Genomic DNA, 17,962 nt, shown 5'->3' on the forward strand with positions numbered 1-17,962 from the left:
CTTTGGGTTTTCAGTGAGGGAAGGAAGGAGAAGAATTCTTGGAGAAAAGCATTGTATCGGAGAGACTGAAAAAAATTCCTGAAAGGAAAACATTTGTCTCTTTGCTCTCCTCAGAAGCTCTTTGCAGAAGTTCCTGCCATTCTAGCCTGAAAGTTTTGCTGATGCATGTCCAGAGCCGGTCTGCTTTCACATACAGTGGCAGTAATTATTTGATTCAAGCAGGGGTACATATTAATCTGCATAATCTGGTTATGATAATACTGGGAGATGTATTGCCTGTGATTTTCCTTAAAGAGAAGACAGCTAATTCCATACATATTTTTAATATTTATTAATTTTAGCAGTGTAATTATTTGGGCTGTTATTAAAGTGCAAATGTATTGGAAAATGCTGACCTATACGGCAACAATTAATGCTGATCTGGCTGTCAGTTTATTCTGTTAATTGTTCTGAACTCAAGAGCTTGAACTGAGCAGTAATTGAGACATTTGAGAAACTTTGATACATGTTTTATTATTTTTTTAAGGATAAGAGATCCTTGATCTGCTATGGACTCCTGAAAACACTCCTGCTAAATGGAGTTAAATATGGGCTAGATTTATAGGAAAACTTTTTCTGTTTTCTCGTCACTTTGGATGTGCACCTTGAGCAAGGCCTTGGGCATATGAGTTCTGGAGAATCTTGCTGTGGATATGTTATGGTTCATTTGTGTACGAGGGCCAGCATGAAGTTTATGTCTGTTCCTAAATGCCTCAGTTCACCACGTGAAGATTTTACTCATCCATCTTCATGAGCAGATGCAGACCCTGAATCTGCTAAAATATTTTACAGGTTCAGAGCACTGAGGCTATTAATGTTTTTAGAATAATTGAAAGGCATATTATTTCATTCAAACAGTCACTTGGCATATTGCAAATGATGATGCTGAAAGCAATGAGCTAAGAAAGAATATTCCAGTAAGTATTTCATTTTTTTTCCAGCTGAATATCAGGCTCTGTGCAGCAGTGGAACTGGCATGACTGCAGGAGGAAATGGTAAGATCACCTAATGTAATTCAAACTATAGCAGTTCTGGCTAAAAGTGTTGCCTTGATAACCTTGGTTTGTTAGACATGCTGGTGGGGATGATGGCAGGAAAGAATGGGAGGAAGGCTTATTCAAATGGCTGTTTGCAACACATAAGAATAATTTAGGATTAAATGAGTGGAGCATGCAATTTCACCAGTGCGCCATCTCTGTTTTATGCTGTGGAATGTATGTGGGTGCTGTTACAAAATAAGGGCAAATTTGTGACAAGTGTTATTATCTGTTTGACTTAGAAATCATATATGTAAGTCATTTGTCCATTTCAACTTAAATCATCCTGAAGAATAAAGCCATGTCGAACACTAAGCTTCCTCATGTGTTTTCATCTGTCAAAAAGGCCAGGCTGACAGAGTTTGGTTAATTACAGAGAAGGAGTGAATGATTACAATAAAAGCTTTGTAGTCATAGAACTGTGAAACTGCAAACTCTAAGTCAGCCAACGCTCACTGGTATATTTGCTGGTAGTAGAGAGGGGAAAGCATTCAGAAAGGAGGGATATTTGTGCTTTGGAGAGTGATGCCATCTGGAAATGCTATGAATCAGGAGATACAGGGGGGTATTAGTACATGTGCCTCTAAATGTAAGACCCCAGTTTAATATCCCAGTTCTTAGCTACAGTTGCAAGTCTCTTAAATGTCTATGGGCTAGAAATGGTCTTAAATCAGTGTGAAAAGGATGCTTTTTTCTCTTGAGTGTGAATATTTAGGTGTGAATTCCCTAATCAGAACTACATGATTATAAGTATGGAGCAGCCAATGTTAGTGATATCGAAAATATATCTTTTTCTAGTTTGGAGAATTAACCCCCACAACCCCTCAACAACTGACTCTGCTTTTTGGTTTTGTTTTTTTTACCTTTGTGTAGATATTAACGAGTGCTTACTGGATACTGATCTCTGTCCAAATGGAAGGTGTGAGAATCTGCATGGAACATACAAATGTATTTGTAACCCTGGATATGAAGTGGATTCAACTGGGAAAAACTGCATTGGTATGAAATGTCCCGATTTTCATTTTGAAGTTTGATGCTTGTTTATCCTCTTTCACATTTTTTTTCAGTGTTTCATCAGATCTGTTAGTTGCAATTCTGATATTTCTGGATGTTTCTGCTGAATTCTTGTTTTAATTTCAGTGCTTTGCAATGCTCAGTGGGGCTGTAAGGGACCATTGCTGTCAATGACTCAAATCACTGGCAACCAGGCAATAAACATCCAGTTCAGTTAAGTCCACTGAATATGCACTCTCCAGTACCAATGTTTCTCAAAATCAAAAGAAGCCAGATCCTGCAATTACAGTATACCACAGGAGGGATCTAGGATCACCAGTGTGCTAGGTGCTTCGAAGAGCAGGGAATTTAAGCAAAACTCCCAACTGGTCATACGAAGATAGCCATCCCATATGCTACAGAAGACTTACATGGTTTCTCCCAACTCTGACTTTGGAGAAAATTCCCTTTCAACTTTCAGACAGGGCTACTGGTTTAACTGTGTTAAGTGTACTGACCAGACACAGGAAAATTTATTGTCGTTGGAAGCACCAGCAGAATCTGATGGCATGTTGTCTCTAACTAGGGCTGATTTCCTGTGTTGTACAAGTGAAAAAAATCTAAAGCCAAATTTTTCATCACAGAAAAGGTGAAATCTTGCTCCTTAGAGGTGACCAGTGGAAGCACTGTGGCATGGGATAAAAAGAATTCAACTAAGTAGCAGTTCAGTCTCTTCTCAAACTATCTGGGATGTAAAAAACCCCATCAGATGCCTGCAGACTCCTGTTACAAATTTTAATTCTGGCAATTGTCTTGTTCCATTACATGGTCCCATCAGAAGCCCATAACTTAAAACCCTTTAGATTCCTTTCTTCCACTTCTGCACTGGTGCATTGTTCCAGACCTCCTTTGCACAACTAATTAGAAATTTCTTCTGGTTTCCTGTTAAAATTTAATTGTGACCATTTTATTACCAGTTGATGCTGTACTAATATTATCCTTTGACTTAACACCATGTCAGCACTTATCCACAAAGTATTTATGAAGAATCATCATATCCTTTCTCAAACTCTGTTGGCTAAACTATCCAAATCCACACTTTCAGTCTTTTCATAAAAGCAGAGGCTGCAGTCTTTTCTTGAACACAACTGATCTGACCAGTATACAGTGTTCTGATGAGGTCTGACCAGTGCCTTGTATAGTGGTGCCAGCAGTTCTCCATTGCCCCTAGGAATATCCTGCCTAAACTGATTATAGAGTGCATTCATCTTTTCTCAAATACATGTTATACTTTGCAGTCAAAGTCAACCTCTAATTGGGAGTTACATCCAGAGCTTTCTCTTCTCGATAGCCTTCAGCTGATGAGTTCTGGTTTATAGCATATTATTGTTATTGGTCCCTAATTGCACGGTTTTGGTCATTGGTGATTATATTTCATCTTATTTCTCTCATTCACGTTGTCAAGATTAATTTAGTCTTGCATGATTCTCTGTATTGGTAATAACTTCCAGTTTAGTGTTGTCCACAGTTTTTGATCCTATTCATTTTTTATTTCTGCATTGCAATGAATATTTTATAGGACCAGTCCCAAGACTGATCCCTGAAAGGCATTGCTAATATCCTCTCTCCATTGTGATTACTCCCCTTTTTAATATACCCTACTGTAATCTGTCCTTCAGCCAGCTCTGGAACCACCTTAAAGTTCTTAAATTCCTTCCTGTTATCTCCAGCTTACATAATAATTTTATTTGGGTTCTGTACTCTCTACTTAAACCTAAATAGCTTAAGTCATCTGTGTTATCCCAGTCTAAACTATCCACTATCTTATTTTTAAAAAAATAGGAATTGATCTATCTTTGATAAAAGTCATGCTGTAATTCATCCCATTTTCCCATTTGCTTCTTTGGCTTTAATTATCCATGTCCCATTTCAGTGTCTGCCTGTAGCTTATGGCATCCATTCTTTTCTCCCTATCCATCTGTGAGCTTTCCAGCTGCTCCCCAGCCCACCCTGTTGCAGCCCACATCCATGCTCCATCACAGCTGTTTCCCATTCTTCCATAATGTTCCACCTGGCCCTCTCTCAATTTTTCTGAACTCCTGTGAAGCTTCCCACACAGTCTGTTTTATTCTACAAATCTCCCTGCTTTTCCTAGCACTTTTGCTGTTCCCAGCTGCTGCACTGACCCTCTGAGTCTTTCCAACTTCTCTCAACACTTTCTGAGGCCTCTCTGACTTAGCCAGTTGTTCCTGTCTGCTCTCAGGATCTCTTCTGGTCTTCACCTGCCAGTTATGGCCCATTGCCACCTTCTTGCAACTTCTCTCTAATGACCACAGCTCTTCCAAAGATTTCCTAAGGGCTCTTGAAATTAAGCACTAGCATTTCTATTTAAATTTTTCACCTCTGAAGCAAGTGTAGACTTGCATTGGCCTTGTTAACCATAACATCTAAGACAGTTCAGAGCCAGCTTGGAAAAAATGGTGATTTAAAGACCAGGATGACCAGCAAACCTTTCCAAACCAATCCTCTCATTGTTTCTTTCATGACTGTGGGGGCTGCTGTCCAGAAGATCAGAGACTGCATAGACCTATTCCACAATATAGGCAAGATGAAAGTGTGATTCCCAGCTTTATTTTGAACCATGGTGTGGCTGTCACATATTATGAATATGTGTAGAAAGGAAGTACAAGCTCTTATAAAAGCAAAGCAGCCTGCTAAAGAATAAAGGTCAGGGAAAAGTGAACAAAAATATACATAGAAAAGTGTTTGTTTTTTTTTTATTTTTCCCTATTTAAATAACAAAATTATAATGTTAATTTTTCTCTAGGTAATATTTGTGTGGTTTGAATTCATGTAACTATTATTGTTTCCATTATTTTGATGATAGTTTTCATGAAGAAGGAAGGTGCAGTAAGTGGGATCTTCAGTATTAGTTTATTTGCAATGGGCATTTCCATTTGAAATTCCAAGCCTGTTGTCTACTAAAAGAATCTAGAAATCTTTTCAGTGTCTTTCAAAAATAGTGCAAGTCATGTGTGTGAGTATTCTCTCTCTCTCTCCCCCTCCCCTTTGTCTCCTTCTTTCCCCATACACAAAATCTAATGAAATGTGGCTGTTGGGAGGGAAATTCTACCCTGGCTTCTATTCCAGAAATCTTTCCTTTCTTAAAAAGTTCTTGATTTTCATTATAGACATTGATGAATGTGCACTGAACATGCTGCTTTGTGACAATGGGCAATGCAGAAATACCCCTGGAAGTTTCACCTGCACCTGTCCGAAAGGATTTGTATACACTCCTGACCTAAAGACATGTGAAGGTAATTGGCAACACTCCATTTCATCCTAGTTTTATTCATTTGGGTTGTTCTCAGATTGTGCCAGAAATACTTTGAATCTTAATGAGGATATAATGTGTAGAACTAAAAAAAAAAATATAAAGAAATTATATGGGAAAGTAGGGGAATGAGGAGAGACAAAGCCAGAATGAAAGCATTAGCTAACCTCAGGGAATAGCCTGTATTAGGTCTATACTAGCACTCTCCTTACTGACTACTACCACTGGACCCACACTATGCCAAGGGTGAGAAAAACTTGAGAAGAACCCAGTTTTACAAATCTGTTATCTTGTGTGGAGAACAGAGCCTGACAGCTCCTAGACTGAACCGTTTTTGAGCCATAGACAGGATGTATATCAGATCATTTAAACAGCACAGTCCATCCACACAAAGTAGGGCAATAGCTGGATATCACTGAAAAATGAGATGCTGCTTCCAAGTTCAGTGTAGTTTTGGTACACGTGGTAGTGTGTCATTAGGACACATGCATCATTAGTCTATTGTGAAGAGTTTCATAATAGAAAAACAGAGTGTCAGGAAAAGTGGTCATGAGGAAAGCTGCTTCCATTTTTCCCTAAGCTGAAAAAGGCCATATGTATTTTTGTTAGCACTTCCTGGCACTAATGGCAGTGTGTTTCTCTTCTAGATATTGATGAATGCGAATCTAACCCCTGCGTTAATGGGGTGTGCAAAAACACACCAGGCTCTTTCGCTTGTGAGTGTTCTCCTGAAAGTACTTTGGATACAACCAGAACCATCTGCATAGGTAGTTATTCTTCTGAAGATTTTATGTTTTCTGGGTAAAAATGTCCACTGACATACAAACATATTGTACACTAAGTTTAGAAAATATTTTAAAATAACTTGTGTAGATAAATTTAGTAGAAAATGTTACAGAAACAATGTTAAGAAAGTGCTTTCACTGTTACTGTGGGCACATAAAGTGTGACTAGTACTTGGGAGCGTGGTGTGCTTCTATGTCAAATTTGAGAGAGAGAGAGAGGAAATTTTTTTGTAACAAATACAGAAATGCTAAGACTACTTCTTCAGGACTATGCTCACCCACTTAATTCCTCCTGCAAGAGGGGTGGACATGTTCTTGTTAAGATCTGCTCTCTGGAAAGGCCAGTTTTCTGTTTGAGATGGAGCACGAATAAGTTGTGTACAGTCCAGACCAGCTCAAGAGTAGCCACAGACAATGCTGTGAATCAGATACTCTGTGGACTCATAATTTCTTCCCTTACCTGTTCTGGCAGGAAGGGAATTTATCCCTGTTGCCTAGTCAGTGAGAAAAACTGTGGAACTATAGTTCTGTCTGATCCTTAGCTATCTCCTGCCACTCTCTATATGGGAAGATCAGATATCCAGACTGGGGGATCTGGTGGATTAATGGAAGATCTAGAATGGGTTCACATCTACCCTATTCTTCTGCATGTGCTTCTAATCTGAGTCATAATAAATACAATGACTCAGATCTTGAATGGTGCTGAGAGATTTCCTGTTAAGGTCAATAAGCATAAACTAGGATTTGCAAAGGGCTCTGTGCTGGGATGATTTCAGGCTATAGTCCAGCATAGAGAACAATAAATTCAGATCTGATATGGTAAGTCATAATGAAAGGATGATTCTTTTTCATGGTTAAATTCAAGTGTGTTTGCAAAAATATTAATGTATAATGCTAAACAATCTGCATGACAATACATTGGGGTTTTTTTCTGTACAGAAACTGTTAAGGGTACCTGTTGGCAGAACATAGTGGATGGAAGATGTGAAATAAATATCAACGGAGCAACTCTGAAGTCTCAGTGCTGTTCCTCACTAGGTGCTGCTTGGGGAAGCCCATGTACACCGTGTGAACGAGGTAACACTGTTCATTTTCCTCAGGAACCTAGGATTTTTTCTATTCTGAGGTTGGTCCAGATTGTCATAGAAGTTTGGGCACAGGCTAGACAAATAACTTTACTTTTTCTATTATCAAGCCCCCATTACTTACTCAGTCTGAAAAAGAGAAGTCTTAATATTTGAGAGGTAGCATGTAGCTATAGAAGGTTCTAACTCTGGATTTTATAGAAAACATTTTACAAGTTTAAATTCTGAAGGGAAGGGACCACACCTACAGTCTGTAACTTTAGCATGGTTTGTCATAATTAGTGATCTAGAAGTCCTAATGATGTAGCAATAGATGCATGTTCCCCAGAGCTCCCAAGAAAATGTTTGCAACAAATGGATCTTTGGTGTGGTAATGGAGGGAGGACAGGGAGTAGCCCTTGTTATTATACTCTGTAGATTAACTGATGACCTAGAGAATTATATGGTTGATCAGGAAATGGGTTGAAGTCTCTGCATATTCACTTGATAATTAGACTGAACTGTGGGATGAGCTGGGAACTCAGGGATGAGCTGATGAATGCAGAAATGTGTGGGGGTTGTTATTTCTATATACTGAAAGCTGCTAGTTTGCTCCAATCTTTAGTTAAATTCATCCTGTATATCTTAACAGAATTCTTCCTCATCCATGTGTGGTAAATAGGGCTGTAATGTGCTGTGATCAAGTTAAATGAATTAAATTTATATGAATGAAGCAGGAATCATACAACCACTTTGGGGTTAGCTAGCTAAAACACATGGGAAGCAAAAGAGGATAATGGCTGACGCTCTATATAGAGTTTATGTAGTTGCCCCATCTTATCTCTTTATTATTTCAGAAAATACTGAGATACTGTCTAAGCACTCAGACTTCTCATAGCAGTAAACTCTAGATAATATTTCACATGATCAGTTTTGCACAATAAGTTAATGGTGAGTTTTGGACTGTAGCATTCTAAAAGTTCACTTTTGTTTGTTTTACAGACCCAATATGTCAAAAGGGATATTCAAGAATAAGAGGAACATTGTGTGAAGGTATTTATTGTTGCCTTAACATGAATCAGAGCTTGAATGAAAAAATGCCAGTGTTTTGATTTAAGTGGTTAATTTAGCATAGAGGAACACTATGCCAAATTCTTACCTCGTGTAGTTCCACTGACTTCATTAGAGTTATGTCAGGGATGAATTTGGTTTCAGTTTGTTTAACTTTCCTACATACTCACAGTTTATCTCAAAGTACACACTTGCAAATATAGTGTCTACCAGTATAAGGAGATGGTTCTCTCTCTTCAAATATTGTTAACTGAGTAACGCATTTGGGCAAAGTATGCATCTTATATATGTTATAAAACATGGCATTATTGATACAGTGGTATGACAAGGCATTACTATGCTTTAGAAAAAGAATGTTTGAAGACTCCATTTCACATGAAAAGTTTTTGTTTGGTTGGGTTTTTTTCTTAACTTCAGCTTTCTTCCATGCAACATTATATGAAATCTGACATGTTCCAAAGCATAGTTTCATTGTCTTTAAAAAAAAAAAAAAAAAAGCGTCAGGACACAGTTAAGCTTTGGTTAAAGAAAAGGTTAAAGATTTTTTGAATGTGTAGCTTTTTGCTTGGTATGAGATGACGCTATACTATTCTGTGAGAATTTAAGGTCCCACCCTATTTCATCTTCATTTGAATTGATTTGAACCCCTGGAAAAAGTACTGCATATTTCCATAATATGCAGAAGCTCAGAGAGTCTCAAACTGCTGTGGGTCATCCTGACTGACAACATCTGACATGACACTGCAGTTAAAATATTTTTAAAAAATTACTCCCATATGTAGCTTCCATAAAGAAACATTGTTTTTTCCCCTTAACAAAAAATAAAATAAAACAAAAACAACAACAAAAAAAGGAACACCCTCACACATATTCTTTGCTTTCCAAATGATGACTGAATACCTTGGCACGTCTGTGCTGCAGACCCACTGTACATAACTTATCTGACCTCAGCAACACTTTCTGGAGTGTGTAAGTGAAAGAAAAGGAGGGAAAAAAAAGTGGCCCCACCTATCTCTCTTCACAAGGAAAGTCTTAGAACATTTTCAACACTGCTGGGATGGAAAGTTTATCCATCCAAGATGTAGACATAACTGTTTTCAGCATTTCCTTTACCAGCATTTCAGATTACATCTATTACATGCTTTAATCTTCTCATTTCAATGGGACCTGGATAGCCCCAGATCTTGCAGAGTAGTTTCCTCTGCTTTTAACTTACTGAAGCCATTTTTGGGTTTCAACCAACATAAGCATTTTTCATGATAGGGGAACATCTCTAGGAAATTTACTGGCAAGTGAGAGACAGGACAAGGGAGTAAGTTTAGTTCCCAAAAGGTGATACTCAGTTCTCCCATACACAGCCCATGTAAATTGAGCGATGGACCTTGTGCAAGAAAATAAGCAAACTAAATTGGCAGTGTTCCTCTGGTTTACAGCTGAGCCCTGGAGTTGTCAGCTGGAATATTGTTCACAGGCCATGAACTGTGTTTCAGTGGTTTCTAATAGTCCACTGGCTTTAATTCCTGCCTTCCAGTCAATATGGACCTTTTATTTATAATATCTGTTCAAGCTCAGGGGCCACTGATGTTCCCCCCACATTTATCCTCCACCCTGCTCCATGCGGTTTGAGAGCTGCAGAGTGTGTTCATGCGAGGAGTTTTGTCTGGAGGCCTAGCGAGTCCAACCTATCCACTTCTTGATTACTCTATACATGAGTGTTCAGCTATAGGTTATCAGAGTCATTCTTTTCTCATTTCTTGTTCTTATCATCTCCTGTCTTAAAAACTGTCATGCTTCATCTTGGGCCATATTTAATGCTAGAGGCTTATTCCTAAAGGCAGTTATGAAGCATATGCTTTTCACAAAGGACACCGGTGGGAGGACCCCACACTTAGATTACTAAACATTTATTTATGCTCAGGCCAAGCTAACACAGTTAATCAAATTAGCCTTACCCAAAAGTGCTAAATTTGTCACCTAAATGTAGAAATATAATCTTTACTTAATGAAGTTAAACTGTGTGTGCAGTCATAAGGAGTTTATTTTAATCTATATAAAGTTACTAATTGCTGACAAGGTCATAGGGCCAGATTTCAAATGGTGGTGTAGTTTCCAGACATGCAAAGGTGTGCCTGATATGACTCAATCATTAAAAATACAAAAATTTTTAAAAAACATAAAAAATACAACATAACTTAATCTCATTGGAATAATGCATAATCTCATTATGCACTTACCTTTGTTTTTCTTTGTGCATTTGCTTCAAAAATCTGGCCCACAGTGAGTATGAAAATTGATATAATTTTTAAATGCCCCTCCCTTTTTTGTTACTTTTGAGTTTGATTTCAGTATATGTAGGAATGGCAGACAGTAACGTGTATTATTTCTACTCATCAGAGGGTTTCTGTGATTGTTCTGGCTGACTTGCATAGGAAAACCTAAATATTCGGGATTTTGTCAGGCCACATAAACTGCTGTGATTTTGTATTTTATCCTAAAAACCAAACATTAGAATGTTCATATTTTTTCTGATTTGTTCATGTTTAGCACACTAGTGATTACTTTTATTCACGTTTTGTTTGGAAATAGATGTAAATGAATGTGAGGTCTTTCCTGGAGTCTGTACAAATGGGCAGTGTGTCAATACCTTGGGATCGTTTGTTTGCCAGTGCCCCAGTGGAATGACTTTAGATGCTTCTGGACGGACATGTCTTGGTAGGTATTAATTCCATTTACAGGTCTACTAGGAAAGAGCAAATCTATGTGGTGAGCAATGTTTGCGCTGCATGTTTTCTTACAAGTAAGGAAAATTATTTTTGTCCCCATAAGTAATTTTCAAATGGAATCAATCAGGAACATGAACTTAGTTCAACTGGAATATGAAGAGATTCCAATGGTAGTAGCTAAAGCCCATCACCATCTGCTAGCTGGTGAATAGCATTGATTTAGTTCCAGATTGTTCATCTGACATGTTCCTACAGATCATCTGTGCTCTTGGAACATTTCATCCGCAGCCCCACTGAAATCACCAAGGTTAGAAGAGGAGGGGTGGGGACGGGATGGGACACCATTGTGGGCTGGGACTTGGGCGTCTGAGGAGGGATGTGGTGTCCCTAGCCACACCGCACACCTTAATGGAGAGTGCAACAGAATATCAAAGTTTTGTATGCTGTCCATCCAAAGCACCTTTGTCCCTTTATGACAGTAAATGCCTAAGGTTTGTCTCAGAACAAGGCATAGCTTAGAGTAATTAAAAGGCCTTGTATAGGCATGGTAAGCTGGAATGCTTAAAATTCTCTTCTGATCCAAAATTTACTTCAAATGTTGAGCACCATTTTTCAGAATGGTGCTTTAAACTTACTTCAGCTCTTAATTTCTGAGTTTAGCATTAATATTTTGCTGTTAGAAATTATGCAGCGTGCTTGGTACACTCCTCCCAGTCCACAGAAACATGGAGCAAACTGTCCAGTGAAGAGGTTCTGGAAAAGGTTTCCTCTGCAGTGAACTAAATTGTCTCTTTCTCTCTCAACATATTGTTCAATTGCCCAACAGACATTCGCTTGGAGAGTTGCTACCTGCAGCATGAGGATGAGCAATGCACCTCACAAATACCAGGCCGACACCGAATGGATGCTTGCTGCTGTTCAGTGGGGGCAGCATGGGGCTTTGAGTGTGAGGAGTGCCCTCTGAAGGGATCACCTGAATTTGAAGCTCTTTGTCCAAGAGGATCCGGGTTCTCTACGAAGATAGAGATAACTGGGAAACCTTTCTCTAAAGGTGTGTGATTCATTTGTGGTTCATTGCCAGAAAATCCTCCTGGCTTTTCCTTTTACTCTTTCTTCAGAGAATTCCTGTGGATTTGAAGATTTCAGTCATAGTCGGACACTTCACTCACCTTAAGGCACATTTGAAAATCCAATTTGATTTCATGGAAATTAAGGCCAGAATAAAACACAAGATAATTCAGTCGGTATCACAGACCATTAAATACCATATAATATTGCAGCTTCAAAACATTAAATTTGTGTCTCTACTAGTGTCATGGTTTAACCTCAGCCAGCAACTAAGCACCGCGCAGCCACTCAGTCACTTGCCCCCCACCCAGTGGGATGGGGGAGGGAATCGGGGGGGGTGGGGGTGGTGGAGTAAAACTCGTGGGTTGAGATAAAGGCAGTTTAATAGGACAGAAAGGAAGAAAATAATAATGATAATAATAATATGACAATAATAATAATAAAAGTATTGGAATATACAAAACAAGTGATGCACAGTGCAATGGCTCACCACTTGCCAACTGATACCCAGTTAGTTCCTGAGCAGCAATCCACCATCCCCAGCCAACTCCCCCCAGTTTATATACTAGGCATGAAGTCATATGATATGGAATATTCCTTTGACCAGATTGGGTCAGGTATCCTGGCTGCGTCCCCTCTCAACTTCTTGTACCCCTCCAGCCTTCTTGGTAGCTGGGCATGAGAAGCTGAAAAATCCTTGACTTTAGACTAAACGTTACTTAGCAACAACTGAAAACATCAGTGCATTATCAACATTATTCTCATATGAAATCCAAAACATAACACTATATCCCAGCTACTAGAAAGACAATTAACTCCCTCCCAGCTGAAACCAGGACAACTAGAAAGGTTAAACTGTGCCTGACTTTGCCTCCTGTGTTGCATCTAATGGCATCTCTGGCTGATGGAATAGCTTTGAAAACCTGGCACCTCATGCTACAAGAACTGGAACAAACTGAGCAGTCAGCTTTGAATGAGCAATCCTTTTTACCTGTGCAGGGTGCAATAACATCTAATTCTACTGTGGAGCAGGCAAGGGAGGGTGAATAATTTTGGGAATTTCTTGTGGAGCTACTTGGAGAAGTAGGGAAAAATGTTTCCAGTATGATAGCTCAAATCAGCAGAATTTAATTTACTGTAAACCAAGTCTTGTTATGACTGTTGTTGGTAAACTTCCAGCATTAAATGGGAATCACACAGTGACACCCTAGCAGCATGTGCTGAAAGCTGTCTTTCAGGGGTTACCAGTGGGGTTAAGCTGGACGATGTCAGAAGCACAAATGAATGTGAATATGTTTATAAAGAAAGCCAGTTACCCAAAACCTAAACATTCTGAAGTCTGAAAGGAGGGGAAAATATATATGAATGACAATTGCTGTTGTTAGTTTCAGCCTTAGTTTTATAAACAGTTACTAAGCCATTAATTATTCATAAAGAAATGTGACATGCGCTTTTATTTATGCTTGCTATGTTTTCTGTGACTCATAGAAGTCACATTTTTTTCTCAGAAACCAGAAGACAGAGTGGTTCTTTTGAAAGCTCCCTTTGCCTTTGTAGGTTTGATCCTCTGTCCACTGAAATCTTACTGTTGACTTCGGTGAGCTGCAGATCAGATCCTGCAGGACAAAGGGGAGACTAATAACATTTTGTGGCAGAAAGTGCTCTTGGCAATTCCAGTGCAGAGTGCCTATATTGTTGGTTAGGTGGAAGTCAGTACCAGTTTATGTAGTGTGGTCTACAATTTTCCCAAAAGGAGGGGTCATTACCATGAGGGAGGATGAGCCTGAAGTTGGCATTGTTCTTTTGTGCACTCTTCTTATATGAAGTGATAACATCATATGTCCTTACTGTTTCATTTTTAGATATCAATGAATGTAAAATGGTCCCCAGTCTTTGTACCCATGGAAAATGCAGAAATACCATTGGCAGTTTTAAGTGTAGATGTGACAGTGGATTTGCCCTTGATTCTGAAGAGAGGAATTGCACAGGTAAACTGCATGGATGTATCTCTCATAACTTTGATTTGAAAAGGAAAAACTGAATTCCTTTGAAAATACTGTGAATGTGTTTTGTGTTACAGATATTGATGAATGCCGCATCTCTCCCGATCTTTGTGGCCAAGGCATCTGTGTCAATACTCCTGGAGACTTTGAATGTGAATGTTTTGAAGGTTACGAAAGTGGATTTATGATGATGAAAAACTGCATGGGTATGTTTTTTATAGACTGTAGATGTGCATTAGTATGCTATGTGCTAGTATGCTATACATGGTTTATTTTTTGTTTATTTTGTATTTTCTTGAAGGTTTGATTGCACCTAGGTTTAGGTCCATCTCATTTTGTGAGTCTTATTAAAGCTCACTTTAACTTGATTTCCACCCCAAATGTGAATTCGCAGCTTCTGCAGGATGCCAAAGCATAAATGAGCAAGGTTCAGGATTGTAGGATGTTAAATTTATCCCCACAATCCCTGTCTTGCTAAGTGGGATACCATCCTGAACTTTGAGGTTAGTGTAGATTAAAATTTAGAAGTTTTTTTCAAATTTATTTTATTTTTTTTTAACTGCACTGAGGTGTAAGGGATGACTAAGTGTAGGAAAGGCTCCAGAACCAATCTAGGCAGACGGTGCTGTGATGGGTAGCAGACTATGGGGAGGGATGGACTGCTGCTGTGGCAGTGCTGGCCCCTGCAGTGATGTTCCTTGCCTTCTCGCCACAGACATCGACGAGTGTCAGCGCAATCCCCTTCTCTGCCGAGGTGGCACTTGCATCAACACAGAGGGAAGTTTTCGGTGTGATTGTCCTCCAGGCCATCAGATATCACCAAATATCTCTGCATGTATAGGTAAGACATGCAGGCAAAATCAATATTGTGCATAGCTTTTTATACCGCTCTTGTGCTGCAAATGCATTTACAATGTTTGCTTTAGTATCATTTTCATTCAGATCTAAAACGCATTCCTCTCTTTCTTTTGCAACAGACATAAACGAATGTGACCTAAGCACCAGCCTGTGCCGAAATGGACATTGTGTCAACCTGATTGGAAAGTATCAGTGTGCTTGTGACCCTGGATATCAGTCCACACCTGACAAGTTGTACTGTGTTGGTAAGGACAAAATCTACATGGGATCTCTAGCGAATAGGGAAGATAAAACACAAATAATTGATTCATTTTTAGTAGTTGTATAAAGACATTTTTAACTGTGATTCAAAAATCTAGTACAGTCTGTCAAAACAGAAGAAAGAAAACAAAAGAAGAAAATGTGCACATCTGTTATTGTGAGGAATGAATGAAATTATGGCAGTGCTACAGTTAACTGTGTAATAAATTGTTTTCTCTAGTAAATCAATAATGATGCATAAAATAGCATACTATTTTAAATGGCCTAAGACTTCAGACTTTTATCATTAAGAGGGAATATAGCTTGTTAAATCTTGAGTTCTATGTTTTATTAAAAATCAGCGATCCTGACAGACCATGGAGTAAAATGTGGTTCAATTGAATTTTTCCTAATTTGGTCTGGAATTGTCACAAATATAGGGCCTTTCCAGTAAGTATTTCCTTAAAGCCATGTTAAATCACATATTGTGATTTCCTTAAATCACATATTGTGCACTCTTTTATATGCCTACATTTTATTGTGCCATGGAAATACATGAAAAATCCACTGGCTTTAATTCTGCCTAGTAGATAAGTTTTTCCCTTGATCCTTACAAAAACTTTGTTGCCCTCATGATGCTGTGGTAACCCAACAGTGGTATTTTTATATGTAGAAAGAGAACTGCAGAGGTATTTGTATATGCAGTCAGGTAATATCATCTCTTTTCCTCCTTGGTTTGCCTGACATCCATCCCAATGCCTATACTTGCAAACACTCGAATGTTCAAGGAGTGTGCAGATATCAAGTGTAGATTCTGGATTGATGCTGTTCTGGGAAGCTGACTCAAAGTGTGTCCTTGAAATGTGCTTTAAAGTAAAAAGTATTGTGGGTTTTAACTGTAATTTTCTCCTTTTTAGATATTGATGAGTGCAGTATAATGAATGGTGGCTGTGAGAACTTCTGTACAAACTCAGAGGGCAGCTATGAATGTAGCTGTAAACAAGGCTTTGCACTCATGCCAGACCACAGGACATGCACTGGTAAGGGAGGTTTGGGGAACTTTTCCACTGGAAGGGTTTATTTCAACAGTTTAAAAATGGATCTTCTTTTTAAGATTAAAGCTATTGTAACAAATATACTGGAAAAAAAAGAAGTAATTAATGCATGGAAAATTAAGTTCTTTTTTCTAAAGTAAACATCTTCAAAGTATCAGAATTGGACAACTGTAGACTGAATTGCTTTGAAGGGAATTGTTTCTTCATAATTTCAGAAAGTGTACAAGTTGATTCTGAGTTTTATAACAAAAAGCTGTAATTTTTTTCAGTGGGAGATGAATTTTCTCCTTTAAGGTACTATATTAAATCCAAATCCAAAATGTGTTAAAGTCAATGGAAAGAATCATCATGAACAGAAGCCAAAATGCTCTGCATGTGTACTGTATGGTTATGTTGGAGAGAGAATAGACAGAAATGCTAGAAAAGGAGCTGATTGCCCTGTTCTGTGGTTGTACAGTATCTGCTTTTAAGCAAGCAAGAAAATTCATATTTTAAATTCTTTGTTTAGTCAAATGCAAGTATGCTGCATTACTTCAAAACTGAATGACTTTCAGACAAACTGAAATGTGAGTAGTGTGAATCTTTCTTAGGAAACAGCTCTCTTGCACTCTTAAACAGGGTTTATGAGAAAATTTTCAGAGTTCTGTAATGGCTAGTTGTTCTCCTTTGGGAGTCTGGGAGTCATAATCCCAGTAAGTGAATTGTACTTGAGGATTTCCACATAGGTTACTGTAAAGATAATTCTACCCTACTGTTCTCTTACTTCTTGCTGCACAGCGACTGGCCCGCTGCAGCATGTGAATATTTGCCAGCTGTTTGCCAATTTCATCCGAGACCTCCTTAAAGAGGATGAGAAATATAACAGGGTTAATCCTTTGGAATAGAATTGCCTTTGTAGTTGAACAAATGGAGAATTTCTATACTGAATTAAAAGCGAGAGCTCACATTTAGAATTTGTAAATATTTATAGACCTCTGATCAGGGTCTCAATTGAGGCCGCTCGCTACCATTCCAAAGGGTAAAAGAGCCTTAAAGCATAGTTAAATGTAGTTTTCCCTCCCATTGTAGTTTACACTGTCAGAAAGATGTGAAGTAGCCAATCTTCAGCAAACATTGAACCCTTGTTCAAAGAAATCAATTCGAAAAAGTTCAAATTTGACTGACCCTGAAATTAAGTATTTCAAAACCTAAAATATTTAGATTAGAAATAGTTTCCTTTAGGTCAAGTTAGGCAAGTTTGCACAAAAACTTGCCCAAACATTGGTGTTTGGGGCACTTGTTCAATGCAAAAATAAAACCAGTTAATCAAAATTGTGCCTCAGCCAAAATCTAAACCCAAGTGACTGGATTAGAAGGACATGAGAGGGAAAGGGGGAGTTGGGGGGAGCAGGAGTTTCTGATCCACTTTTCTGTTTTCATGTTCTTGGCTTGACTGCGTATACTTGGCCAGTCTAGGGATCTCAAGTCTACTGGCTAGAAACAGTTCTGTGCTTTACTGCTGCTTGCCCTTAGCCACCCAAAGACATCTCTAAACCCAAAAACAGAGCGGATCATTTAGAGCACCTTCCTGTATATTAAACTAAAACCTTTGAAATAGAGAACTATCATCTTTCCCGTGTCAAAATGAAAAAGGGAGGAAGCAGTTGCCTTTGCTGTGGGGAGGGCGTGGATTCTCAGTGTTTTTGTCCACGC

At 38.6% G+C, this 17,962-nt stretch overlaps 1 protein-coding gene across 1 annotated transcript in view; it reads left to right on the plus strand.

The window, feature by feature from the left end:
* FBN1 (fibrillin 1) overlaps nt 1-17,962 on the plus strand; it is a 159,233-nt gene that overhangs the window by 87,515 nt on the left and 53,756 nt on the right. The window contains exons 17-29 of the mRNA XM_075045230.1: nt 981-1,034; nt 1,950-2,075; nt 5,261-5,386; nt 6,051-6,170; nt 7,128-7,265; nt 8,255-8,305; nt 10,910-11,035; nt 11,873-12,097; nt 13,977-14,102; nt 14,195-14,323; nt 14,833-14,958; nt 15,095-15,220; nt 16,133-16,255. Of these exons, the coding sequence (XP_074901331.1) occupies nt 981-1,034; nt 1,950-2,075; nt 5,261-5,386; nt 6,051-6,170; nt 7,128-7,265; nt 8,255-8,305; nt 10,910-11,035; nt 11,873-12,097; nt 13,977-14,102; nt 14,195-14,323; nt 14,833-14,958; nt 15,095-15,220; nt 16,133-16,255 (1,596 nt within the window). The remainder of the gene's footprint in view (nt 1-980; nt 1,035-1,949; nt 2,076-5,260; nt 5,387-6,050; nt 6,171-7,127; nt 7,266-8,254; nt 8,306-10,909; nt 11,036-11,872; nt 12,098-13,976; nt 14,103-14,194; nt 14,324-14,832; nt 14,959-15,094; nt 15,221-16,132; nt 16,256-17,962) is intronic.

Source organism: Buteo buteo, chromosome 13 (genome assembly GCF_964188355.1).
Source record: "Buteo buteo chromosome 13, bButBut1.hap1.1, whole genome shotgun sequence".
In the NCBI taxonomy this organism is placed as follows: Eukaryota; Metazoa; Chordata; class Aves; order Accipitriformes; family Accipitridae; genus Buteo; species Buteo buteo.